Source organism: Chiroxiphia lanceolata, chromosome 21, assembly GCF_009829145.1.
Source record: "Chiroxiphia lanceolata isolate bChiLan1 chromosome 21, bChiLan1.pri, whole genome shotgun sequence".
Classification (NCBI taxonomy): domain Eukaryota; kingdom Metazoa; phylum Chordata; class Aves; order Passeriformes; family Pipridae; genus Chiroxiphia; species Chiroxiphia lanceolata.
The window spans coordinates 1,675,123-1,701,269 of NC_045657.1; the positions used below are offsets into that span (position 1 = coordinate 1,675,123).

The 26,147-nt window shown below is 42.1% G+C and overlaps 1 protein-coding gene and 1 non-coding gene across 5 annotated transcripts; both read left to right on the forward strand.

The window, feature by feature from the left end:
• The first annotated feature begins 519 nt into the window (after positions 1-519).
• Positions 520-26,065, forward strand: RC3H2 (ring finger and CCCH-type domains 2). Of its 4 annotated transcripts, none has more exons than XM_032708608.1 (21): positions 521-558; positions 7,107-7,403; positions 8,795-8,912; positions 9,370-9,603; positions 10,214-10,389; positions 10,570-10,770; positions 11,144-11,276; positions 11,525-11,643; positions 11,931-12,043; positions 12,605-12,913; positions 13,632-13,846; positions 14,786-15,213; positions 15,652-15,822; positions 16,917-17,072; positions 17,332-17,545; positions 17,710-17,794; positions 18,302-18,383; positions 18,783-18,917; positions 19,465-19,572; positions 19,964-20,112; positions 20,725-26,065. In XM_032708608.1, exons 2-21 carry the CDS (start codon positions 7,173-7,175, stop codon positions 20,921-20,923), a joined length of 3,576 nt encoding a protein of 1,191 aa, XP_032564499.1. In that variant the 5' UTR covers positions 521-558; positions 7,107-7,172; the 3' UTR covers positions 20,924-26,065. The 4 variants fall into 4 exon arrangements, with proteins under 4 accessions (XP_032564501.1, XP_032564499.1, XP_032564502.1 ...); XM_032708611.1 differs by having other exon boundaries at positions 522-558; positions 19,964-20,093; XM_032708610.1 differs by lacking the exon at positions 16,917-17,072 and having other exon boundaries at positions 520-558.
• On the forward strand, positions 10,940-11,055 carry LOC116797294. Its single transcript, XR_004360609.1, has one exon. It is a non-coding gene; the product is annotated as a small nucleolar RNA SNORD90 (small nucleolar RNA).
• Positions 26,066-26,147: the final 82 nt, after the last annotated feature.

Sequence of the window (26,147 nt, forward strand, 5' to 3'; positions counted from 1 at the left end):
GGCCCTGGGCCCGCCGGCCGGAGCGGCCCCGGCCTCCGCCTCCTCGGCAAGGACAAACGACGTGCTCCAGAGCCCGCCTGCACTCCTCTCATCCTCCTGAGCGCCAGCGATAGCAAAGTTATTAATTAAAAATTAAAAAGGACAACAAATAATCGGCCCTAGCGGCCGCGGAGCGGCTGAGGCGACGCTGAGGGAGGCGCGCCGCTAGGCGGCGCTAGTGGCGCCGGGCGGTGCTCTGGCCACGCCCTCTCTATGTCCGCCGCTTCCCCCCTGGCGGCGGGGCCCTTCCGTTACGGGGCGCGTCTGCGCCGCCGTCTCTGTGGTAACTCCCCGTTCCTCCCTGGCCGGGCGCGGTCACGTGTGCGCGCGCGGGCTCTCGCGAGAGCGGCGCGCGGGGCGTGGCGGCGCGGCGCTGTCAGCGCGATGAGGCGGCGCCGCCGGGGCTCGCGCCGCTGCCTCCGCCGGGCCGCGCGCGCGCCCCATGGCGCCTGAGGCGGCCCCGCCCGGCCCCGACCCCGACCCCGCGCCCGCCGGACCCGCGCCCGCCCCGCCGAACAGGTACGGACGGCACGGCAGCGGGCGGGCTGGGCTGGGCTGGGCTGGGCGGCGGCGGCCGCCGCGGGGGACGCGCTGACCCGCCGGGGCCCCGCCCGCGCTCCCCCCTCCCTTCCCGCCGCGCTCCCGGTGCTTCCTCCGCCTCCTCCCGGCGCTGCGGGAGCGCGGCCGGGCCGGGCCCGCCCGCCGCGGAGCGCGGGGGTGTCGGCGGGCGGCGGCGCCCGGCAGGCCGCGGGGCCGGCCCGGGGACACCGGCAGCCATTTGGTGGCGGCCCCGAAATGACGGCGGGGGCCCGGCCCGGTGCGGGAGCGGGGCCCGGATCGGGGCCGGGCGCTGCTGACAGCGGCCTGCGGGGGCACCGGGGCTGCGGGAGCACTCACGGCACCGGCGGGCGGGGGGGGCAGCTCCCGGTGCCTCCCCCCAGCCCCTCGGGGGCCGCAGCCCCGGCGGCCCGCGCTGAGCCGTCCCTGGCACGGGGAGAGCCGAGCGGTGCCGGCTGTGTTCCAGGGTGGAATACCCCTGGAGCTGAGCTTTGGGGTAATGGTGGAGGGCAGTCGTAGGGGAGGACAGGCCCGAGGGCTGCAGGCACCGAGTCGCGTTTGAAGTGTTTTAAAAAAAACAAACAGCTGAGCAGGAGAAGCGTGTGTAGGTTGTGCTGATGCTCGAGGTGTCCAGTTCGGTGCAGAAGTCAGCACAAAGCACAGCAAGGGCAGAGAGTGGTGGGAGAGTGATGAGTGCTCAGTTCAGGGTTCAGAGGGGAATGGCGTGGAGCTGGAATGAGAGAAAATAATGACAAAGTTTAGGCAGGCAACCAGGACAGTTTCTGATCCAGGCCTGGTTCACTTCCGTGCAAACTTAGCATGTTGTTTGGGTTTAATTGTGATTCCTGTAGCTTTCCCCAAGAAAAGGTTTCTTATTAACTTGTGTTCCTGTCTTGTGCGAGGTTGTGGCCATTTCTCTCAAAAATATTAAATTCCAGCAGATTTTAGTGTCAGTGCTTGAGATATCCCAGAGTGAACTCCTAGTCTTGGGTGTTGATCTCATTTATTTAAGACTTTGTTGATTTACAGTAGATAAGATACTTAAAATATTCAGAGGGTGAGAGTAACATTTGTTAGGAGTGTTATATATTTCATTTGGTGATATTTTGTAAACCTTTAATGGGATAAATGGAAGGGGTCTCCTTGCTGACTGGACAACCCTAAGGAAAGGAAAAAAATTACATCCATGGGCATATTAAGCCATTCTGTACAACCTTTAAAGAGGCTTCCCAGCTCCTATGGAGCCCTGTGTTTTCTTGTCTACATCTCAGAATGGAATTAGCATTTCATTACAATTATTGGGAAAATGTTAGAATACAGAATTTCTCTCTTGTAAAATATATAGTTTAAGGATGGAGGTTGTGTTTTTGAAAACCAAAAAGCTTGGGGAACTGAACCATACATGGGAGTCCTTATTCTGTGAAAATATTAACTGGAGAGTCAGGAATTCTGCAGCATATCTCTTCGTGAAGTAACTGTGTCAGAATAGATCTGCTTAGAAATAGATTCCCTTTCTCTGCATTCAGAGGGAGTTCAGCTGATTTTGGTGGCAAAGAAAATTTTTCATTTATCTACCCTACAGTTAGTCCTGAAAAGTCAATACTGTTACAGGAGCTGGTGGCAAGGACAGACTCCCCTTTCAGTGACACCTACAGCACACGAGGAAAAACCCACAGTGGCATTACAGAAGTATTTAGGAAACTTTTCAAGTCTGTTAACAGGATTTCTGGTGGCAGCGCTTGAGCAGGGAGGAGCAGGTGTGAAGTGCTGAGGATGCACTGACTGGGGTTGGTTTGGAGGGAGTTACCTCTGAACTGAGTGAACTTTGGCAGTCACTGAGCAGCCATGAGCTTAAATTTATGTTAGTCTACTGTACCCCTGTTCACAGGAATTATTCTTCAGCCCCGTATTTTAAGGAGACAGAGGGCATCTAAGCTCAGATTTTTAACGCAGATAGCAAGTGAAGCATCCCGTAGGCATTTTGGCAAAACATGGTCTGGATACATGTATATATTCAGATGTATATTTAGGACACAAGGAACAGGAATGAAGCTCTGTCAGGGAAGTTCAGGTTGGACATCAGGAAAAAGTTCTTCCCCCAGAGGGTGACTGGGCACTGACCAGGCTCCCCAGGGCAGTGATCACAGCCCCAAGGCTGCCAGAGCTCAAGGGGCATCTGGATGATGCTCTTGGTCATGTGGTTCAGTGTCAGGTACTCCTGAGAGAAGCAGAGTTAGTCCTGATGATCCTTATGTGTCCCTTCCAGCTCGAGATACTCTATAATTGTAGTACGTCCCCAAGATTTCTCTTGGTAACTTTCCTGGGATGTGAATTGGGCTGTGGGTACTCCCAGTAGCATTAATGGTCAGTGAAAACATGGTGTTGAAATACTGTATTTAGTGGTCATTAAAGACGTTATATAGAGAATTTGCACGTGATACAAAGAGATTTACATGTGACAGATATTATGGAGTGTGGAAATAAGCAAGTCTGCTCTTTAAAGAGGATTTATTTTAATTTCAGGCCGTCATAGCTGAACGATGCAGATCTGTTACAGGGATGGCCCTTTCTTAAGCCTTTAATAAAGCTACTTTTTAGATCTATAGATGATGGCTGTTGAAGAGAAATTAATAAAAGATTCTAGCCCTTCCAGCCAATACTTTTGCACTGACAATTTGATTACATGGACATTTAAGTTTTTGATCCAGTCAGAATGCTTTCAGAAATACAGAACTTAGGAAAACTTGAAAAGGCTGCCTCTTTACAGTGCAAACAGACCATTAATCTGCATAAATGAAAAACTGTAATGGAGATCACTTTAAAAAAGAAAAGGAAATGCCGTGATCTCTAGCATTAAGAGCAAGCCAATATCAAGGACTCTTCAATTTGGTGATTAAAAATCAATTGAATTCTCAGATTTAGGCTTAATCCACAGTGAGACTGCAGTCGAACCTTGGTTGTGAAAATGCCGTATAATTTCGCAAGTTTTCCAAGATCTTCCTTCATCTGTAGAGAAGCCTTCCCTTTGCTCAGCACTGACAGAGTTATTCCATGTCTCATTTGTATCCAAGCTCTGCTTGTTCCTGTTCCCTTTGCCCGTGGCCCACAGGGCCCTGAGCAGAGCAGAGCTGACGTGGAGCTGTGGGGAGGCAGTTAAGGCTCCAACCCTTCCCTGACAGGGGATGGAACTTGCCTGTCTCGCGTTTTGGCAAATGCCCTGACTGAGCAGTGTGGGAGAGGAACAGACTGACAGAACACCCTGATCACCTAAGCTTGGTATCTTCAGGAAATCAGAGCTAAACGATGTATATCATGTCCAAAGGGGGTTGAGTAAGCACAGTGACTTAGATTAGTTGTAGAGAATACCTTGGGGTTAAGTAGCTGAAAGTTATTGTAAAATAATCTTACAACTTCCATCATCTATAAATGGTACAGCTGTTTGAGGAAGGTTTTGAGGTTTCACCTATCTTCCCTTCCACCCCACCTTCCAATTTCATCACATATTCTGTTCTAAAATGAGAAAATCATGATTACTCTGCTCCATTGCAGCCATTACTGCGATGGGAAAATACTACTGCATTAGAAACACAAAATTACTCGGCTGTACTGGTTTTTGCCATTACATAATGTCTGAACTTAGGCTTGTCCATTTCTCTGTCATCTGAAGCATTGCTTCTGATAGTAATACTGTAAAACTTACTGTAACTTCACTGTGTAATGATCTTTGAAGTAGCAACTGCCATGTCTTTTCAGACTGTTTGCCTTGTGTGTTTGACCAGTTTCTGTATCAGCCATTTCTTTGGCATTTTTTTTGCAGGGTGCTTCTACTTTGACAGGGAAGAGAAGCCCTGTGTATGTGTAGAGATAGAGAACACTTCTGCCACAGCGAACAGACCAAGGTTAATTGTTCTAACAGAGTGTACTGCCTGTTAAAAACAAAATCCACGGGGTTTCTAGTTTACCTTCTTCTTGCTCTCCTGTGTTTGCTCAGTTTAGAGGGCTGGAGCAATTTGTTCTTCAAGAGGACATCCCTGAAATACATTGTTTCTGACAAGGAGCAAGAGTCTATTAAACATTTGGCTTATGCTTTTTGCAGAAGTTGACATAGTAATTAGGAGATGTGAGATTGTTTTCCTAACACACTGGGGTGCGAGAATGGCAGGAGAGCTGGCAGCTCAACAGAGTATGGAGATTCCTCCCTCTATGGCTGCTTGAAGTTTGGGGAGCTTTTCCCAGCTGTTTGCTGATTTAATTAGATTTTTTTCCTGTCAAGAAATCTGAAGGTCAATACATGCTTAGTAGAATCTGTCATTTGGGATGATTAAACACCCAGAGATAGGTCTTTAAAACCTGGTGGTGCACACTTGGAGAATCTGTTGTGTTCATTTCTATGCTGGTCAGGAAAACAACTGTTATTTTAAATGCTTGTAAACAGAGAGGTGCTGCTTTCTTGCGAGTCTCTGAAGTACCTGTGGAAACAGAGCGTGGGTACTGTCAGAGAGAGAGAGATCCCTGCGTTTGAGATAATTAATGAGCAGTGTGGACACAGAGCCTGTTTATTAGCAGCTCATTAGCAACATACTAGCAGTTGAGCTCTCCCTGTGCCAGCCTCTTCCTAAACTTTTCCCCATGAGTCATGACAGTCACACACTTCCCAGAGTGCTCTGTGCTGTTACCTGTGTCCTGCAGTCAGATGGGCGAAGAAACAGCAATATCAGTCCTAGGTCAGCAGCAGTGTTGGTATCTTAATGTTCCTGGTAACGCTGCACAGAGCTTCGAGGAAAGTGTTTTCTGCAAGACTTTGCAGTTCAGTGCCTCTCTAGTCTTGCTGTTTTGATGGGGAAGCAGATGTGCTAAAGGAAATGGTGGGATTCTTTATAGAGGAATCAAAAATCTCGCTAGGCATGTTGGCTCACTCTTTGGTTTTGCTTTTGCTTGTTTTGCTTTTGAATTTCCTTGGTTAAAAGACATATGTAGCAATAACATGCTAAAGACGACTGTGTTTGTTCATCCCTGCAAGAGCTTTGGTTGTGCTTTCCTAGGAGCTGGATGAAAATCTGGTTTGTCCAATACATGTGAATATTCTGGCTTGTGTTGAAAGTTTAACCTCAGCAGTTTGGTTTTGAAGGGAGAGGTTCAACTTTCAATTTAGTGTGTTTTACACTTACTATGGGAATTCATCTGGGGGGAAAATCGCTGCATTATATTGAAAAGCTCACCGAGATAAGGACATCTTGTACAAGGATCCTGTTACTTAAAGGGCACTGAATGTTCATAGTACTAAATAGGATTTCTAAACAGATGGTCATAATTAACATAAAATACATCCACAGATAAGAGCCTATTTAGTGTTCTAGTAATTATTTCAATGGTGTGATACTTTAGCATTAATTAAACCACAGCACAGCCAACAATGGAATTGCAATAAGGAGTTCCCGAATTCAAACACGGAGGGGAGATCTTGGCTTCCTCAGAACAATTACCTTTTTTCTGTCATCAGAGGAAAAAAATAGAATGCTAAACACGTAATTAAAACATTTCTCTATTTGCATTTGTGACAAGCTTGCTCCTAGCCTTGAAGTGACCTAACTGGTCTGTGGGTTGCCCAGAGAGTCACCACGGTGGCACATCGTGGCCCAGGGTGGGGCTGTGCCACACCGAGGTGGAGCTCTGGGTTTCAATGAACTCCTTAGGCCTGGCACCTTTTCCGAGAACATGAGTTATATAAGATTATATAAGATGGCATGTCTCAGAGCAATCTCTATAAATCCATATCTTCTTTGAAATACATAAAGAATTTGTTTGGCACAATTGCACAGAGAGATTTTTCAAGAGACTGAATAGCAAGCCAGCTGAAGGTATTGCTTGCCTTGTCATAGGTTTTGTCCTAAGTACCTGGGTTTTCCACACATCAGAGATTTTCTCACTGCCAGTTCATGCCCATGAAGTTGTGTGTAAGGCAGGGATGTAAAAAGCAAAACTGAGTACAGCAGTCTCTGCCCTTGAGTATTCCAATGGGTTCTTGAGAGAAGAGGGGAAAGTAACACAGGAGAATCATAAAACTAAAAATTAATCTCTCATTCTTTTAGTGTTTCCTTATGATTCTTAATTTATTTGTCGCAGAAAGAGAAGATGTGTTTTAGAAAAAGCAAAGCTGGTTTTAGTTTGATGTGTGATTAAGTCTGGATAAGTTCTGCAGAAGGAAGATGTTGTTCTACTTCAAATGAATATAAGATTTTAACTCCACCAAAAAAAAAAAACCCCAAAACCAAACTTTAATGCCATTTATTGTGAATAGGTTCAATTTGTGGTAGTCTGCATTAATTTAGTTCATGAGCCTTTTTTGGTACAATTGTTAAACTAACACAGAGTTGGGGGTTTTGAGTGCTTCAGCATAAGGATTTGGTTTTATTCTGTGTAACACTGAAATTGTGGGCTATTTTTTTAAATTAAAAATCATTCTAAATTGCCAGAAAGCATCTTTTAAATACTCTGTTATTCACTTACAGCTGCCAAAACACAGTACAGTGAAATAATGGTCTGCTAGCCTGCTAAACAAGTGTCCAGCTTCCACAATGCCTGTGCAGGCAGCTCAGTGGACAGAATTTCTGTCCTGCCCAATCTGCTACAACGAGTTTGATGAGAATGTGCACAAACCCATCAGCTTAGGCTGCTCTCACACCGTGTGTAAGACCTGCCTGAACAAACTCCATCGCAAGGCATGTCCTTTCGACCAGACCGCCATCAACACCGACATCGACGTGCTTCCTGTCAACTTTGCACTCCTCCAGCTGGTTGGAGCCCAGGTAAGGGTTCAGCAGCTCTTTGTGTTGCCACTTTGTGTTGTTACCATTCGTGTGCCAGTTGCGATACGTGTTGTCATCTGGTCCCCCTCGTTTTAGCCCGAAAATCGGTAAGGCTTGACTTGGCGATATTTAGAAGGCCATACGTGCTCTAAAAGCAACCACACCATTTTCAGGACAGTCTTCTCATAAAATGAAAACAGGTCCTAGTTGTAACCTGAATTCTGATTTAAAAGGGCTCTTGAACTGTGGCTGGAGGAAAATCCCCATTGGGAAACAGTTAGTTTTGTGTCCCACTTGTCATAAGAAGAGTGAACCTGCAGATTGCACTCGGTCATCGTAGTCCTGCAAGAAATGTCCTTTCTACATGTCACATGTTGGAAAGTGGCTGTTTAACCAGGTTCCAGCAGTGTGTGTGTGTAATTTTTTTTTAAAATATGCCTGATGATGGGGCTTTTCAGTGGCGTTTGCAGACACTGGCTAATCAGGCCAGGAATGTTCCCTGTGCTGTCTCGTAGCAGTGGCAAAACAGTGATTATATAATCAGTGCTGCGCTTTATGGAGACTAAATAAGTCTGTTCCCCTTGTGCTGATTCATGTGCTTTTTCATGTTGCTCTCACTCCAGCACCTCGGTGATGCAGTAAGAAGATGCTTTTTACTTTGCTTTTTGATACCCTATCACATGCCTTGACACAGCTATTGGTAATAACACTGTGTCAAAGTGGTTTTGTTTCTCAAGTTCACGTGTTCCTTTCATTTTTTTTTTTTTGTGTCAGATCACTGCCTTGATCTTACAATATTTATTTTCTTGGTCTCCTAACTTCTTGCAATGCCTTCCAAACAATTAATGTATTATGACTAATACTCTCCCTCTGTTTTCCTTATCTGACCTTGTTACTCTAGTTTGAGTTTTTTCCACCAAGTTAGGCTTCCTGGTTCTTCTCTCAGAAGATTTCAGCATGCCCAAATGATGCTTAAATTGTTTTTTTTAACTTTGCTTTATTATTTTCACACCAGTTGATTTTTGTCTTGTGACTTCCCTCGTGTGTCTGTAGTAAATCATACTGATCTGGTACACTGATCATCCTCTCAGACCTCATGTTGTTCATCTTTTGAGTGCCTTTTCATTAGACCTTATTGTTTTCTATCCTATTTCTGTTTCTGATGTGTCGAGCACTAACAAAACACGTCTTTGATCCCCCCCATCCTCGTGTTGAGTGTTTTTAGTTGCTGCTCCTGCCAGAGTGGGTGCCTGGGCTGGGAGCTGTGTCCCTGCTCCAGGGCAGTGCTCACTTGCAGTGTTATGTAATTAGCAGTGGTGTGGCACCTCACACAGCTCACCCAGGTGGATGTCATTCTTCTCCCCCCCTCCTCCCCCTTGCATATTTTTTAGGTACCTGATCATCAGACAGTAAAGTTGAGCAATGTAGGAGAGAACAAACATTATGAAGTAGCAAAGAAATGTGTTGAGGATTTGGCACTCTACTTAAAGCCATTGAGTGGAGGAAAAGGTGAGTCTCTACTAACAGTGGAATTTTGATGTACCTTACTTTTGATAGCACTGTGTTTTCAGCACTGATTGTAAGTGTCAGTGAGATAATCCTCTTATTTTTTTTAATAAAATTTTCCTTATGATTTTGAAAGCTCATTCACACTTGTGACACTTGTTTGTGGTTTTTTTATTTTAAGTTTACAAAATACTCTATTTTATTTAATAATATTGCCTTGGGGCTAACTTTGTACTAAAGCTGAACTTTCCCCAAAGGGTGGCTTTGATGTCAGTTTAAGATTTTAATTAAAATTCTTTTTGATAATGAGTTACACAGAGTTGCCCAAGAGAAGGGGAGGTACCTGTGACTAGTATCCCAGTCCTAGAGAAAGAAATCCACTGTCAGACATTTTTGTTTGTGTTATTGAGATGAGTTTGATCAGAAGCAATAGTTGGCCTTTTTCTCCCTTTTCCTGAAGGTGTTGCAAGCTTGAACCAGAGTGCACTGAGCCGTCCAATGCAGAGGAAACTTGTGACACTGGTGAACTGTCAGCTGGTGGAGGAGGAGGGTCGGGTCAGAGCCATGAGGGCAGCTCGGTCCCTGGGGGAGAGAACTGTCACAGAACTCATCCTGCAGCACCAAAATCCTCAGCAGCTTTCTGCCAATCTCTGGGCTGCTGTCAGGGCACGAGGGTGCCAGTTTCTAGGACCAGGTAAGGTACCTGTAGATCTGTAGCAGACTGTACTTAGCTGTCCCTTTACTTAACAAAAATTTTTTTTTGAAATTTCTTCAGTTGAAGATGTACAATCTTAGTTGCAGCATACTCTTAAAATTTCTAATTATCACGTATCTCTGATAGAAAGGGCAAACTCAAGAACACTACTGAAGCAAGCATAGAAACAAGAATGAAATTCACTTTAATCTGGAAGTTGTCCTCTCTTGATTCCAGTAACTGATGATAGCATTCCAGTACTGTTCCCATATTTAGTTTGTACAATTTCATGGTGTAGCATTGATGAGTGGCAAAGGCTGCAAGACTGCACAGTGGAGAAGAGTATGAAAATTGCATTACTGATGTGTTCATTACTGAAAATTAGTCTTAGCTCTAAGTTGCTGTGCTTAGAGTGCTTCTAAATACTTCCTCTAAACTAGCAACATTCTTTAAAAGTTTACAAAGCTTTTTTTCTTATGATTAGTGAAATAAAAAGTAATAAGGGATTACGTTCAAGATGATTCAGTTGCTCCTGCTAATCTGTTCATATATGATAGTGTTGCTGTTTTCTGGAATATATTTAACTGTCTCTCCTTTTTGTGTGTTAAAGCTATGCAAGAGGAGGCATTGAAACTTGTCTTACTGGCACTGGAAGATGGCTCTGCACTCTCAAGAAAAGTTCTGGTCCTTTTTGTTGTGCAAAGGCTGGAACCAAGATTTCCTCAGGCCTCCAAAACGAGCATTGGTCACGTTGTGCAGCTACTGTATAGAGCATCATGCTTTAAGGTAAAACACCAGGATCTGGAGTTTGTTACTGTGAACTAGTGCAGCTCCAGAGAACCCAGCCTAGGATTAGTGTCTGTCACCTGTGAAACGTTCTGTAAATTCGCTTTCTGCACATTAAAACAGTGTAGAGTGAAAAGTCAGTTGTTAAAGGAGGGATCTTTAACTGTTACTACTTATTAGGTCACTAAAAGGGATGAAGATTCTTCTCTGATGCAACTGAAAGAGGAGTTCCGGAGTTACGAGGCGCTGAGGAGGGAACACGACGCCCAGATCGTTCACATTGCCATGGAAGCAGGACTTCGAATATCACCAGAACAATGGTCTTCCCTTCTTTATGGAGACTTGGCACACAAATCACACATGCAATCCATTATTGACAAGGTTTGTCAAAGGGGTGATTTTAGTGCCTTTGTAGGATTAGATTTGACTGTTAAATGTTATAATAAAAATCAATTCCTTGAATTAACTTTTTGTCCTTAGTCATGTCAGATATTAATTAAAACTGGATTGAAGTTTTCCCTACTGTAGCATATTCTTCCTATGAAGTCCTTTAATTCCCTTTTTGGTGTCTTGTGATGAAGCTGCATAGGGCAGATTCTGAGTTGAGAAATAAAATTTCTCTCCACTGATCCTCTCTATATGCCATCTGAAGACACTATATATTGAAGTTAGGAACCAGAGTTGTGAATATCTTTTCAAGATGAGTAGTTCACAGCTGTAAGATGCAGCACACTAATGCTCCCTTTATTTTCAGCTCCAATCTCCAGAATCTTTTGCAAAGAGTGTACAAGAATTGACAATTGTCTTGCAGCGCACGGGGGATCCTGCAAACTTAAACAGGCTGAGGCCTCATTTAGAGCTCCTGGCAAACATAGATCCAAATCCAGGTATGCAAATTCAACTTCTTAAACTCTTCTTGTGGTATTTTTCATTATCTAGCAAAATAAAGTATTAAGATGATAACCTCCATTCCTGGTTTCAAAATCCCCGTTAATTACCATAACAAACTCTTCTTCAGGGCTCTCTGAGTTCTGTCCTAGGACTTGGTGTTGTGAAGTGGTAGGAGAGTTGCCTTTTATTTGTGATACTACTGGAGTTATTGACAGAGTGACAACCCTGCTTTTAATAATTTCAGATGCAGCCTCTCCAACATGGGAGCAGCTGGAAAATGCAATGGTCGCTGTCAAGACTGTGGTCCATGGGCTGGTGGATTTCATTCAGAATTACAGCAGAAAAGGCCATGAAACTCCACAGGTAACCATATTTGATCATTGCATTGTATGTTTTAAAGCACATTTACTGAAAGATGCAACTTTAAAAAAATTACTGTTGATTTGAAATATTTATGACCTTTTCTGTGGCATAATTGATGACACTGTTATTTACTGCTTTGGGATTTTGAGAACCTAACATTTGTGAGTATGGAATGCAGCAGAGCTGGCTGTAGTGAGATAGATTTTCTGTATTTTAAGCCTATTTTTATGTGAATGTCTGATAGATTGTAAGAGGAATGTCTTATGGTTTGTTTTTTTTCTTTAAAGCCACAACCAAATAGCAAATACAAAACAAGTATGTGCCGAGACCTTCGACAGCAAGGGGGGTGTCCAAGAGGAACAAACTGTACATTTGCTCATTCTCAGGAAGAGCTTGAAAAGTGAGTATGGGAGACTTTTTCCTTTTTCTTTTTTTTATTTTGAATCCAAGCAATCTCCATAGAATTTGAAAACAATCTCTTCTATACATTCATTCGTTTGGAAGGATTTGTGAATCCCTAACGTGACAATTCTTTGTATGAAATTAGGAATAGAAACTAATTCCAGTTTTATTTTTTATTTTACTCCATATGAAGTAAAATTTCCTTTCCTGAAACTGAATCTAGGCTGTGTGTCTCTCATGGATTGGCTATGTCACCTACGAGAGAGAGTGTTAATTACATTTTAATTGATTAAAGCATGAACTAGTTATTGAACAGCATGCAACATCTGCATTCTTAGAGCTGTCTTCACCCAAATGCATTTTCAAAGAACTGCAGAATGGATCTTCTGAGGGGGGAGAGATGATTTTGAGTTACAATTGTTGAAAATAAGTCTGTAATTTTTTTAGTATCGTTTTCTTCTCAGTCCCTTCCTTTTGCTAGTTTTACAAATATGTTACAGTTCACAATGGGCACTTTAACTCATCTCTTGTGTGTGTTTGCACACGTGTTTGTTTACAGATACCGCTTGAGGAACAAAAAAATCAGTGCAACAGTGAGAACATTCCCCCTTCTCAACAAAGTTGGCGTAAATAGCACCGTCTCAACCTCAACGGGGAACGTCATTTCTGTCATAGGAAGCCCAGAAGCAACAGGGAAGATGGTGCCAAGTACTAATGGAATAGCTAATCTGGACAGTGGGGTTCCCCAGCTGATCCCTCGCTGTGCAGACACCTCCCTGAGGGCTCTGGAGAACACCAAGAAGGGAGGGAAGACTGGAGCCAATGGCCAGAATGCTTCTGGGTCCCCTACAGAATCACTCCCTGAAAAGTAGGTGACTTTTTTTTCATCAAGATGATTAAACACAACACTTTGCATTCAGATTATCATGGAGTCTGTGGATGGCAGACAGCAGATTCTGAATTCTGGTCCTGGCTTGCAGTCCTTGCTGGTGCTTGCTGGCTGCAGAGTTGTGTAAGATCTTGCACTGCAGTGCAGGTATTCTTTGGGTTCAGGTGGTCACAGCCAGCATCAGTTGTTTCAGTTATTGAGTACTCCAGTGCAATATGGACAAAATGGCAAATCTCTCCCTTTATCTCTTATTAAGTTGTTCTCAGCATGGTATCCCTAGTTACTGCTGGGTTATTACATAGAAATAAAACACTTAAAATTGGACATTTCCTGACACCGAGAAGGGTGCACTGTGTTCCTGGAAACCTTCTAGTTTTGGAGGTTTCACTTGAAACCAGTCAGCTACTTCTGGAGGAAGCACTTAGTCTCTAAACAGCTTTTCAAAGCCTTTGTCTTTACCAGAATGCAGTTAGAGAGGGTATGTAAACTTCTGGGTACACACCAAAACTTTTATATCCACTGCTGAGTTTTCTTAGGAGAAAGTCTAAGATGCACCATCAGTTTGGGGTATGAAAAACAAATTTCCAGAGGAAGTGACAGGGCCTAAATTTGCATGTTACATGGGAATGTGCACGAAGAGATGGCTGACAGAAATAAGTGAAGATCTGCTTAATGGTTTCTTGGTAATCCTTTTCAGTAAAATCGGTTCTCCACCCAAGACTCCTGTAAGCCAGGCAGCAGCTACCTCAGCTGGTCCTCCTAATATTGGAACAGAAGTGAATTCTGTGCCTCCAAAATCCAGCCCGTTTGTTCCCAGAGTTCCCGTCTACCCTCCACATTCTGATAACGTTCAATATTTCCAAGATCCCAGGACTCAGCTGTCATATGAAGTTCCACAGTACCCACAGACAGGTGAGTGAGATGAGCACTGAGTCAAAATCAGCTCTGAATTTTTCTGTGGGAAAGCCTGAATGTTGAGAAATAACTTTTATCTCGGTTTTGTCAATTTATTTTTCATTTTATTTTAGTTTATTAAATATCTGAATCTTCACCTGATGGAATGCTAATCTTTTTCATTGCTGGGTATGTGAGGGACCTGCAGTTTGCTCCCAGTGTTGGTGGTTGTTTGTGTGCTGTATGTTATGCAACTTGTACCTCAGCATCCAGAACAACTTGAACCTCAAGGTGTTTCATCTGCTTTTTCCTTTGTTAGTGTTTAACTGCTTTTATTTAGATTTGCTCACCTCATGGTCTATCTAATCCACAGGCAGGATTCAAAGCCAGAGGCATAGATTGCTTCTGCTTTGTGCTTGCTCAAATGTATTTGAAAGATTCCAGTTACCTTTTTAGATTACAGTGTGCATGTTTGTATTTAAGCAAACAATGAAGTGTTACAGCATCAAGTCATTCACAAGCTCTCAAGAGGCAGAGATGTTCAGTCCTCTCAAAAGGAAGAAGAAAGTCAAGTGTGAAATGGTTACTTACATTTGGAATTTGGAAATGGGTTTTTTTAGCAATACAGCTTTTTATTTTAGAGAGAACTATTTTAACTCCCTATATAAAGAGGTGTTTAAGATCCTGTCTTTTCAGTAGCATAGTTATTCCACAGTATATAATGGCAGATAAACTCCACCTTCCAAACTGGGTCCAGGTGGTGAAGGGGCATCTGCAAATGTGGTTGTCATACATGAAGTTGTGTTTCACAGAAGCGTGGTAGGGTCAGTAACAGGTTTGCAAAGTGTGACTCCTCGTTCTCTGAAGGTGCTCATCAACACTGTTTACAGTTTTAGAAGGTGTAAAACTTTGGGTCGTTCGTGGTTGCATTAAATATGCCTTTTTCCGATTTTTAAGGGTATTATCCACCACCTCCAACAGTACCAGCTGGTGTGGCTCCCTGTGTTCCTCGCTTTGTGAGGTCCAATAACGTTCCAGAGTCCTCCCTCCCACCTGCTTCCGTGCCATATGCCGATCATTACAGTACATTTCCCCCTCGAGATCGACTGAATTCTCCTTACCAACCTCCTCCTCCGCAGCCGTATGGACCAGTTCCTCCTGTCCCCTCTGGAATGTATGCTCCAGTTTATGACAGCAGGCGCATCTGGCGCCCACAGATGTACCCACGAGATGATATTATTAGGAGCAATTCCTTACCTCCCATGGATGTGATGCACTCGTCTGTCTATCAGACATCGTTACGGGAGAGGTACAACTCTCTGGATGGGTATTACTCTGTGGCTTGTCAACCTCCAAACGAGCAGAGGACTGTGCCTTTACCAAGGGTAAGTGAGAGCCAGGAAGGAAGGGTGTGTATTGTTTTGGTTCTGAAGGTCATTACTGAGAGGTTGGTAAATAATTAGCATAGACCCGTTTATTTGGGGTTACAGTGATCAAGACATGTGACCCGGACAAAGTTCTTGTTTTGTTTTTAACCTTAATAAAATGGGCTTGTAAAACTGACCACTCTAATCTGCATTAGGACCAGAGCCCCTCTGCCTCTTTAATTCCCTTGCACGTTGCCTGAATTAATTGCATATTGAAGATTTGAGTTGCCACACATGGGCTGGGCTCTCCTGCAGATTCTTGGGAAATTCTCCAAGTGATGCCTGTGGAGGGTCACAGACCCAGGGAAATCTGGGGGTCCCAGTGTGTCCCTTGCAAGTATTTGTCTTCTCCTTAGAGTGCAGTAGGACATACAGTCCCGTGCTTGTTCTTGCCAGGAGCCTTGTGGTCACTTGAAGACTGGTTATGATGAGCAGCTGAGGCGGAAGCCGGAGCAGTGGGCACAGTACCACACGCAGAAAACTCCTCTGGTATCGTCAACCCTTCCCATGGCAACACCATCGCCAACACCACCTTCTCCTCTCTTCAGTGTAGATTTCAGCACAGAGGTGGGAAGCCAAAGAACTTCTTTATTTTCCCTTCCTGTTTCTGAGAGGTGTCATTTAATATTTCTAGTAAAAGATTTTCCACCTGCTCTCTGTTCCTAAAATGAAACTGATCTTCTAGCAAAAGGAAAGTAATATCTAATAATGATCCATTCAATTTGATATTAAGGTGATGCTAAACATGACTGCAGTAAAAAGGTCAAGAAGTAAAGTGACTCAATTCAGCCTCACTAAAGGAAATGTAATTTTATTGAGCTAGCTTTGTGAACCTCCAGGTTTTTGTGTAGGGAACAACAGTTGCTTTCCATTAAAAAGAACATTCCCTTTCATACTCCAAATGGCTTTGTGACTTGATGAGTAGCCTGAATCAAGCTGCAAGTGCTTGTCAAGTCCCAGAAAATGCATATCCCTTACAAGTGGCAAAAGGCATTGGTAGAACATTGTGTACTTAGGGGATAAGTCCTGAAAAGAAGAATGGGAACTCAAGAAATAGCAGTAGTGTGCTTTTGAAGGGAAAAAAGCAAACTTGTGATATTTTTTTCTACCTGCGTAAATTAGATGCTAGAAAGAAACTAGTTTGAGAACCACTGTGCCAAGCAGTCGTAGCTGTGGTTTGCCAGTTTCATTGATGATATTTGAGGTATTAAGACTGATTATTCAGAAAATGCCATGTAAGGTAGGGTTACCTGAAGTCCCTTATGGGTGCATTCAAGATGCATCAGGGTTTAGTATATTTCTATCTGCCAGTTGCTAACACATTAAAGGAAAATGCATGGCTTCCTCTCAATTAAATTAGTGTGGGTATTTGCCTAAAGAAACCTGCCACTAACACAGTGGCACTGATTTCAGTCTCTCGTCTTGGCAGGCCAGGCAGTTATTTGTGTGGCAAAGCTTGCCCTCTGACAGCTGCCAGAGGCACTGGTTTAAAATTTGACAAAACAGCTTATGTTGTCCCCAAATCAAGTCTTGAATACGGCTAGAACTCCTTGATTGACTTTTGAGATAATTTAATTAAATAGCAGTAAATGTCTCTTCTCATTTTAAAACTGAATTCCCTGTTTCTATTATTCATTGCTTATTTATTCCCTTTTCTGTAGTTCTCAGAGAGTGTCAGTGATTTGAGTGGAACTAAATTTGAGGAAGACCATCTCTCTCACTATTCACCGTGGTCTTGTGGCACTATTGGCTCTTGTATAAATGCTATCGACTCAGAGCCCAAGGATGTGATTGCCAATTCCAATGCCGTGCTGATGGTAGGGGTTTTCTGCATGTTCTCTCCTTAGTGTGATGATCCTTACGTGCTGAAGTGTCTTCTCTTTGGTTAAACCAGCCTTTTTTTTTGTTTTTAAGTTGGTAGCTTCCATTATCAGTATTTTAAAATAGTTTTTGCCCGTTTGGAATATGTTTTTCCGGGTTTGTAAATAGGCAACAGTAATTGGGAAGTTATCGGCTGACTGAAGAACCTGAACAACCTCAATGAGTCCATATTTCTCCTGTCTCCTGAATGTGTAGGATTTGGACAGTGGGGATGTTAAAAGGAGAGTGCACTTGTTTGAGACGCAGAGAAGGGCAAAGGAGGAGGATCCGATAATCCCGTTCAGCGACGGACCCATCATCTCCAAGTGGGGTGCGATCTCCAGGTCATCCCGCACAGGTTACCACACGACAGATCCCATCCAGGCCACTGCTTCCCAAGGAAGTGCTACTAAGCCCATCAGTGTGTCAGGTACAAGTGCAGGCTTTGTGACAACAATTCATTGTTCATGTACATCATGAACATTTCATCCTCCTCGTGCTTACTGCAGCTATGAAGATGCAGAGAGCTAAAATACCTGTATACCCCACTTAAGAACAGAGAAGATAGTGAATGGTATCCTGATTTTTTTACAGATTATGTCCCTTATGTCAATGCTGTTGACTCAAGATGGAGTGCCTATGGCTCGGATTCTGCTTCATCAGCACGTTATGCAGAACGGTACAAACTCCTCTCTGTGTTCTCTTAAAAGCATTTTCTGTAGCTTGCAGTTCTTCAAAATCCTCAGTGTGTGGGGAATCTGGAATGTCTATTAATAGGCATTCTTAATTTTAAAGTAAAAGACCTTTTACCTAACCAGCATAAAGCCTTGGAAAAACTAGGTTAAAAGTTGTGTAGTCTTCAATACTTAATGCAGTTACACTGCTAGTAATTGTGCTTTATTATCCCTTGAGAGGCCTAATAAAAGTATTGGAGTCAGGTGCTGCCAAGCTGTCATGTCAAAATCTGAGTAGTTTTCTTGCCACATCTTACCCGTATATAAAATAAGGATGTTTGCTTCATACAATGCCTTGAGGTTTTGGGAGCCCCTGTGAAGATGAAGAGCACGTTGCCTTAGTCACACAGTTTCTGCCCAAAAATCTAACAGTGATAGACTAATGAAGTTTATGGGGCCTTGATTTAGAGGACTTGTTTTTAATTCCTAGTTTTGCCTTCTTTCTCTTAAAGGGACAGGTTCATAGTTACAGATTTGTCTGGTCACAGAAAGCATTCCAGCACTGGAGATCTGCTGAGTATTGAATTGCAGCAGGTAAGACAAGATGATATAATGGGTTTTTAATGAAAAAAAAAATTGTTTAGTAAAGTGGTTTTAAATAAGTTTTCTTAGTGTAGCCTATAGAAAATAGTACAAAAAAATGACAATTATCAATTAGGGTTAAACTAGGAGCTAGTCCTGCAATGCTTGGTATGCTGCTTTAGGGCTGCTAATGTGAGCTGTTCCACTGACATCAGTAAGGCCATTTTGAGGAGAAGGTGGTGGGCCTGATGCATGTCTGCAGATGCAGAACAAAATAAATGCAGTGCATTAAGGGCACCCGTGTTACCCATCTAGCAAGGGAGCTGTGCTTGTGCCAGCTGGTTTGTTTTGCCATTTGACAACCCGTGGTTTAAGTGTAGTGGCTGGTAACTGATCCCTTTCTTTCCACAGGCCAAAAGCAATTCCTTATTACTTCAGAGAGAGGCCAATGCCCTGGCCATGCAACAGAAGTGGAATTCTCTCGATGAAGGCAGTCGTCTTACCTTAAATCTTTTAAGCAAGGAAATTGATTTGAGGAATGGTGAGGTAAAGAAAGGGGTAATTGGGATGAACAAATCTTTGAGGGGTTTTGTATGTACAGAAGTGCCTGAATTTTAAATAAGAGTTAAAACTTAGTTTTAACACTCCCAAATGTTTATAGCATGTTCTGTGCAAGTTAAGTCACTGTTGTTGCACTCAATCATTTACCTGAGATTGGGCAGGTGCACCTGCTGTGCTTCTACTTCCATTTACAAAATGGGAAGAATAAGACAATAATTTTCATGCAGTTGTTAGGTTTTTTTCTATCTGTGTGAGTTATAGATCTAAACATTTTGCCAATGGACTCTACTGAAATTTCTACTTCAGTATTCATTTTATCTCTCTGTTCTGGTACTTTATTGTGATTACATTTAGCCTTGTATCCTGTGTTATCTGTGCCTGAAGCTCTATTGTGTCTAACTAGCTTGTTTGTATTGTAGAAATGTTGTGTCCTAGAAGTGCATCTTCTGTTTTCACTGTAATACTCCAGTGTTGTGTGAAGCAGGTGAAAAGCCAACTTGGTATTTACAGAATGTATTAATTCTCGTTTTAGTCTGATTATACTGAAGACTGTGCAGACACAAAGCCAGATCGAGACATTGAATTGGAGCTGTCAGCCCTTGATACAGATGAACCTGATGGGCAAGGTGAACAAATAGAAGTGAGTACAAAAATCTGTGTGTCACTGGGTCCTTTCATTAGTCTTTCTGTTGAAAGCAAAGCCTTTTGTAGTGACATGAAACATTAGCCTTATTTTTAACGCTCGGAGTCTTGTACTTCTCACTCAGATACCTGGTAGTTAATATTACTGAATTCAAAATGAGCTCACAATTTATACTACTCTTGACAGATGGCTGTCATTCACAGCCATCTTGGAATAATTGGCTTTTCCTTTTAGTAAAATGTGGTGGGCATTCCAATAGTATGACATGAAAATAAGGAGTTTTATGACCAGACTCCCATTTCCATCAGCTTAATGTAGTGGAACATAATAGGAAAATGTAAAGCTGATGGGGACAGAATTGATGGGCATTCCTCCTTTTCTCTTGTAGGAGATTCTGGACATACAGCTGGGGATTAGCTCCCAAGATGATCAGCTGCTCAACGGAACAACTGTAGAGAACGGGCATCTGCTCAAGCAGCACCAGAAAGAATCTCTGGAACAGAAGAGACAAAGTTTAGGTGAAGACCTTGTGATTCTGTGAGTGTTAGACAAAACAGCAGTGTCTGCCAGTATTAGACAAACAGCAGCATCAGAATAGTGGAAGCATGATTGTTTAAGGATGAACTACATACCTGCTCAGACTTGGATTAGACATCTGCATTGTGTATGCTTGGTGAAGTGAGAAGAACCTGTTCAGAAATAGAATTAGGTCACAAACCTGAAAGTCACAGGCTGGTACCATTGTTCGTATGCATCGTTGTAATTGTACACACTGAAACGTGTCACAGCTGTTCAAAATACCTTTCACATTCAGTAAGCAAAAAATGCAAAATATTTTTATAGTTAACAGAAATTAAGAAAAACTTCAAAAAGGTTAAATGTCGGACTGTTTGCACAAATCTCCATGGAGAGGTAGATTTTAAAACACACTATTTTAGGTTTCTATGTTCTGTAGTCTTTAATGGGTAAAGCAGCCTTTGAAACTGAGGCAGACTACATTAACACCTCGAGCGTACCGTTCCATAGTAAGATCTTTAGCCTGTTGCTAAAAATGAGTCGATGTCAGTATTTATTTAATGCACACAATTCAGTTCCGGATACTTGTGCATGTACTTGTTTAATATTTGTGTAACTTATTTTTCTCCTCAGGGAGGAGCAGAAAACAATCCTGCCCGTAACTTCTTGCTTCAGTCAGCCGATCACAACATCTGTTAGCAATGCAAGCTGCCTGCCCATCAGCACATCAGTCAGTGTTGGCAGCCTCATTTTGAAAACTGCTCACATTATGTCTGAGGATAAAAATGACTTTTTAAAGCCTGTTGCAAATGGCAGGATGGTTAACAGCTGAAAGGCATTCATCTTTCCAGCTTGTGACCACACCATGGAAGCATTTACACTAGCTTTTTATATATATAATATATATTATATAATGTATATTTTTTTTAAAAAAAATAATATTGGGGTCATGCATTTCCTGTGGACTCTTTGATACTTCAAGCCCCTCTCGCATTAGCATTCTGAAGAAAAAAAAAACTTACTTTACTAGGGTAAGGCGTTCACTTTCCACAAATGAATGGAATTTGGACATTGTTTTACTTAAGCTTAAAGCAGCTTTTTATGAGTTTGTAGCAATCCGGTGCGGTATCTGAGCCATTCTTGTTGAAAATGGCTTCTGTAGAAAACTAACAACTCAGTTATTTAAACTAGCAGGATCCTACGATGATACATCTAGTGAAAGGAAGACTAACTTATTTGTCTCTGTTTTGTTTCACGAGAGAAGAACTTGTGTCTTGTTGCAGCTGCTTTTTCCTTAGTTGTGGAACTTTGCATGGAGCATTGTTTGAAGGCTGAGAGGTGGAGATTTGGACTCGAGGCTTTTACAGGGTTAACACACCATTAGCTTTGCACTGTTATTTGCAGGTCTGTGGTGCAGTGCTTTGCTGCAGGTTTTGGTTTCCATTCCTCCCCCCAATTTGTGCTTTAGTGCTGTAGGTACACATACACAGGCTACTTGTCCGAGTAAAGTTATCAGAAGTAAACCAAGTGCCTAAGTCCTCCAGCTAGTGTAGTAGGTATTGATTTCCCCAAGTTATACGTGAAACAATTTGCAACGATTTTGAGAGGTTATGCACTAATGTAACAGCGATTTTGGGTTTTTTCATATTTTTTCTTTTTTTTCATTAATAGTTCTCAACTTGGAGATTATAGGATCCAGATGACTTGGCAAAAAGTATCAGGTGCTCTTGGCTTTCCTTTGAAAACCCTGTATCTAGTGTTTGCACTGACTAACAAGATGGTATTGCTGTTTTTTGTACTGTTTTGTTTTTAATTTAAACTAAATATTGGGAATTTAAGGCGGTTGTAATTACCTTTGTTAAATGTTGTTAATCATAATTTTGTATTCAGGTTTAATTTTTGCTTATTCAGTGGCAACTTATTTTCAAAGACCTTGAAAATACAATAAGATAGCATTATCTGACCTTCAGAGTACTGAAAACTATGAATTTATGCCCTGTTAAGAGGTGACTGAGAATCATGTTAGACATGTCAACTGAAAATTGGATTTCATAAATACACATGAACTAGGCATATTTTTTTGAGAAGCTTAAAAATCCAATTTTTTTTTTTTTAAAGCAGGACTCTCCCTCCTGATGGTTACTGTCTTCTCGTTTGTCCTCTTACTTTTCTTTGTGACAAGTTTTACATTTTTTTATGTTTTTATTAACTTCTGTGAAGTTGTTTACTCTGAAAATTGTACTGGAATATTTTAAGCCAAGCTGATCTTTCACCAGGTGTACTGCATGTAAGGGCTTTTCCTGCTAGCAAAATGCTTAAAGAGGATCATGTTACTGGTCGTCTGAGTTGTTATTTTACAAAATCACAGCTATGTGGTCGGGTAAGATTTTGATAACTGTTTTGTGCACGCTTCTGGGGGGTGGGGGTTGGCATTTCCCTGAGGGTTACTGATTAGACTAAGTAAATATTGGTGTTTGATATATCTCTCCTAACGAACCTGTCCATGAAATGATTATGTTGTAAATATACCTGCAAATCCAAGGGTTAGTTTTGATATTCTGGTGTCAGTATGGAAGATCTTACACATCTATTTAGTACTCCAGTGTCAAGGAATGTATGTAGAAAAGCAGTCCAGTAGTCTTTTCTTAGTTTCCTTTGGCTGTTGCTGTACCTTCTCCAGCCAGTGCCACCTCATTGTAGGGTTAGACTGACGCTTCGTTTCACTCGCAACGTGAAGTGAATGGATACAAGAACCAGACCACCTTTGCCACCTTAACTTATTTCCTATTGATGTTGACTTTAACTTAGAATGTTAGACATAAATATGATTGTTGTATATTTTATACCAAGACCATTCTGTAAATACGAATTTATATTACTTTTGAAATGCTTCTGAGATACTATTATTTGCTGTACAATGTAATTCCAAAACAGATATGCAAACAAGTATGTCTCTTTCATGGATATTTAAACAGTGAGATCTTCCATGTTGAAGGTGATGTAATTTTTTTAAAAGATTTTTAAATTTTAAATTGCTATTTTGTTACAAAAATAGAGAAAATATAAAGGTTTGAGAAGTCCTTATTTGCCCTCAGGGAAAGAGCCCTCTGTGCACCAGAACTCCACAGAACATCTTCAGCATGATCTGAGGGTGAATATATACTACATAAATTGATTGTGTATTTACCTTTAACTTTTTAATTTTAAAATTGCAGTTTTAAAAACTTGGTTGTGCTCTGCTGGAGGGGGTTGGGATAAGCTGCTTACACACATTTGCCTGTTTGTCCAGTGAAATGACATAAGCCTGACATATTCCTGCCAACTTCTTGGCATATTTAAGAACAAATGTATCTCTAGACTTTTGTCTGCAGCAGGAGGTCCCGTGATAGAGCAGTTCTCTAGGGTGACCATACACTTCAAGTGGAAAGCTGGTTCTGAACTGAGGCCAGGGTTTTTTAGTTGATTTTTTAAGCTGTAGAAGGACAGGCAAAAGAATTATTTGGGGGTTTAACAGCATGCCAGCTTTGTCTTACTGTTTGAACAGTGACTGTGTGGTTTTTGCCATGAAAGTAATGCCCTCCAGTGCCCTGACAGGGAGAAGAAGCTGCAGGTGGGAACACCTGGCTGTGGCTTTCTTCTATATTGAAGTTTCAGCCCTTGACCCTTTACAAACAAGTATGTATTCATGTTGTTAGTTGTAAATCAGGTGCCTTTGGGCTGTGGAAGGGCTTATTTTCTGACACTGAGATGGAGTGACTTCCCTGTGTGTGTTAATAGCAGTGATGCCCATTTAGGTTTTGGCCTGACTTACCTGTGCTGTCAGAAAAGAAGGCCCGTAGCAGATCGGGGAGAGAGATTGGCTCTTTTGCTTTGCTTGGACAAGCATTTTGGGTTGTTTTGGTTTGGTTTAATTTTTTTTTTTCCCCATTAGGGGTACAGCAGGGATTTCACATGCAGGAGAGACAGGAATTATTAGTATCTAAGTTAATTGTGTTGCCTCACTACCTGGATTCATTCCTTGATTTGCCTCATTTCCCACATAGGTCTTAATAGAGACTAATGCTTGTGCTGGGAGAATGCTTGTGTGAGAAAGTAATTATCTGTACATTCTTAACATATACTTAGAGCAGAGTGATTGCCCTGCTACTGATATTTTGTTCCTGTAAACAGGTGACAAGAAATGAATCTTAGTGTTTATGCAGATTTTGCATTGTAGAATGTATACTAGACCCTTCAAAGGCAAGGTTAGACTCTTTGCAAAGCAAACTGGCGTTGGTTCTTGGTAGTCTAGTACAGGGACACTGAAGTTTGGCATTTGATTTAGGAAAAAAAAGTTGTACACAGCTGATTATGTTAAATAAGCTCTTAATTAAGCTCTCTGTAGAAGTCTAATTTGGAAGGTTTTAGTGCTTTGATAACTCAATTGAAATTTTAATTTCTCCTGTACTCAAGAGCTGAATGCTGTTCTTGTATAATAGTGTACTAGGCTGGATGAGGTACAAAATAATGCACAGTGGTCAGAAACAGCTGAGGAAAGAACGCTTCAAATAACTCAATCTAAACTCAGAATAGTTCCAAACATTGGTTTTGTTTGCTTTTTTAAAGCACAAGTTGTCAAGTTGTACCTGTTGCTGTACATAAACACTGTATGCCAGCAGCTCCTTGATCATATTTGTGAACAGACTTTTCATTCATTATTAGACTGTTATTAAAGGAAGGTGTTGAATTTGAGAGTGTAACAAAATGAGAAATGATCAGATGATCTGTAGGATGTAAAAGTCCATTTTTATGTTGTAGTTTAATCCCTTTATTAGGAAGTTCCCTCTCATTGAGGGACCTCTTCTGCAAGCAGAACCCAGTAAATGTGCTTTTTTAAATGACCCGATTTCCCAGTATAAATGAACAGCTGACTTTGGCAGTAGTCGTCCCCGTGCATCTCTTTGCTGGCAAGGGAGCAGGACAAGGGGAAAAAAAACCCCAAACTGTCAGCGATGAGATGAAACAAATCTGAATAATCAAAGTGCCCAATGCCCAAACATAATCCTACACCCCGTTATTTACGGATGCTTGTGGAAGCTTTGAATCACTCGAGACTTTGCTGTAAAAGCTGAACTAAAGCAGAGCCTGGCTGCGTTTCTTACTGCCAAAAGCCAAGGTCATTTGCACATAGCCCCTGGATTTCTCCAGAGTAGATCTCCGTTACCCAAGGCATGGGAATGCATGCGTTTTCTTAGCTGGGCAAACAAGTACATTATACAGTAGTTGTGATACAACACACGTGGCTTTGATTTGTACTGCACATACCCACTGTACAGCCACTCCAGAGTATTGTGGTTAGCTTGCAGCATCTGCTGTCGCATTGATACTGTTTACTGCGTATTCTTTTCCCTGGAAGTTTTAAAGAAAATTTTTTTTTTCTTGTTGCATTGATTACATTTTATAAATTTGCTTAGCTGGAAAGTTTGGGAAAAGAGGCCTGTTTGTCAATTGTACAACCGATTGTGAAGCTCTAGTGTGAATATTTTTACGTCTGTATTAGACATTTTCTTTGCAAATCTATTGTTCGATTGAAATGTAAATGAAATAAAAGATGGTGTACACCCATCATGTATAAAGCAGGCACCATCGCTACGATGGATTTAATGCTCATTTTTATGGCGCATTCTCAGCTTCTATTTAAAACTATAATTTAAAGAAAAAAAAAATCTGTAAAATGAAATGGGGATATATGGGGGAGTAAATTCTATTCCGTTTATTTCGGTTTTGATTCCCACTGGTAATGTTTCCCTTCGTGTTAGAGTAGGGGGCCCCCGGTGGGGCCCGTGTGTCGCTGTAGCACTGACGTGCAGAGGTTGTAGCTTTGGCTGGGCACGGATAGAGCATCCCGGTTCGGTGTTTGAGAGACTCGATGGAAGAAGTTTGCAGTATTGACATGTATTTGCATGCACGAATAAAAATTATTTGTCCACCTTAACCGGGCTGTTTGTCTTCAGCCGGGGCCGGGGAGGGACGAGCGGGGGGGGTCTGGTCCCGCTGGGGTGGGGGGAGCGGTACCG

Bases quoted from the DNA above. Each gene is read 5' to 3' on its own strand.
- RC3H2 (XM_032708608.1), top strand. From the start codon at position 7,173: ATGCCTGTGCAGGCAGCTCAGTGGACAGAATTTCTGTCCTGCCCAATC. The intron at 11,644-11,930 runs GTAACCATATTT...TTTTCTTTAAAG, and splicing joins AAGGCCATGAAACTCCACAG to CCACAACCAAATAGCAAATA. The intron at 20,113-20,724 runs GTGAGTGTTAGA...TTTTCTCCTCAG, and splicing joins GGTGAAGACCTTGTGATTCT to GGAGGAGCAGAAAACAATCC.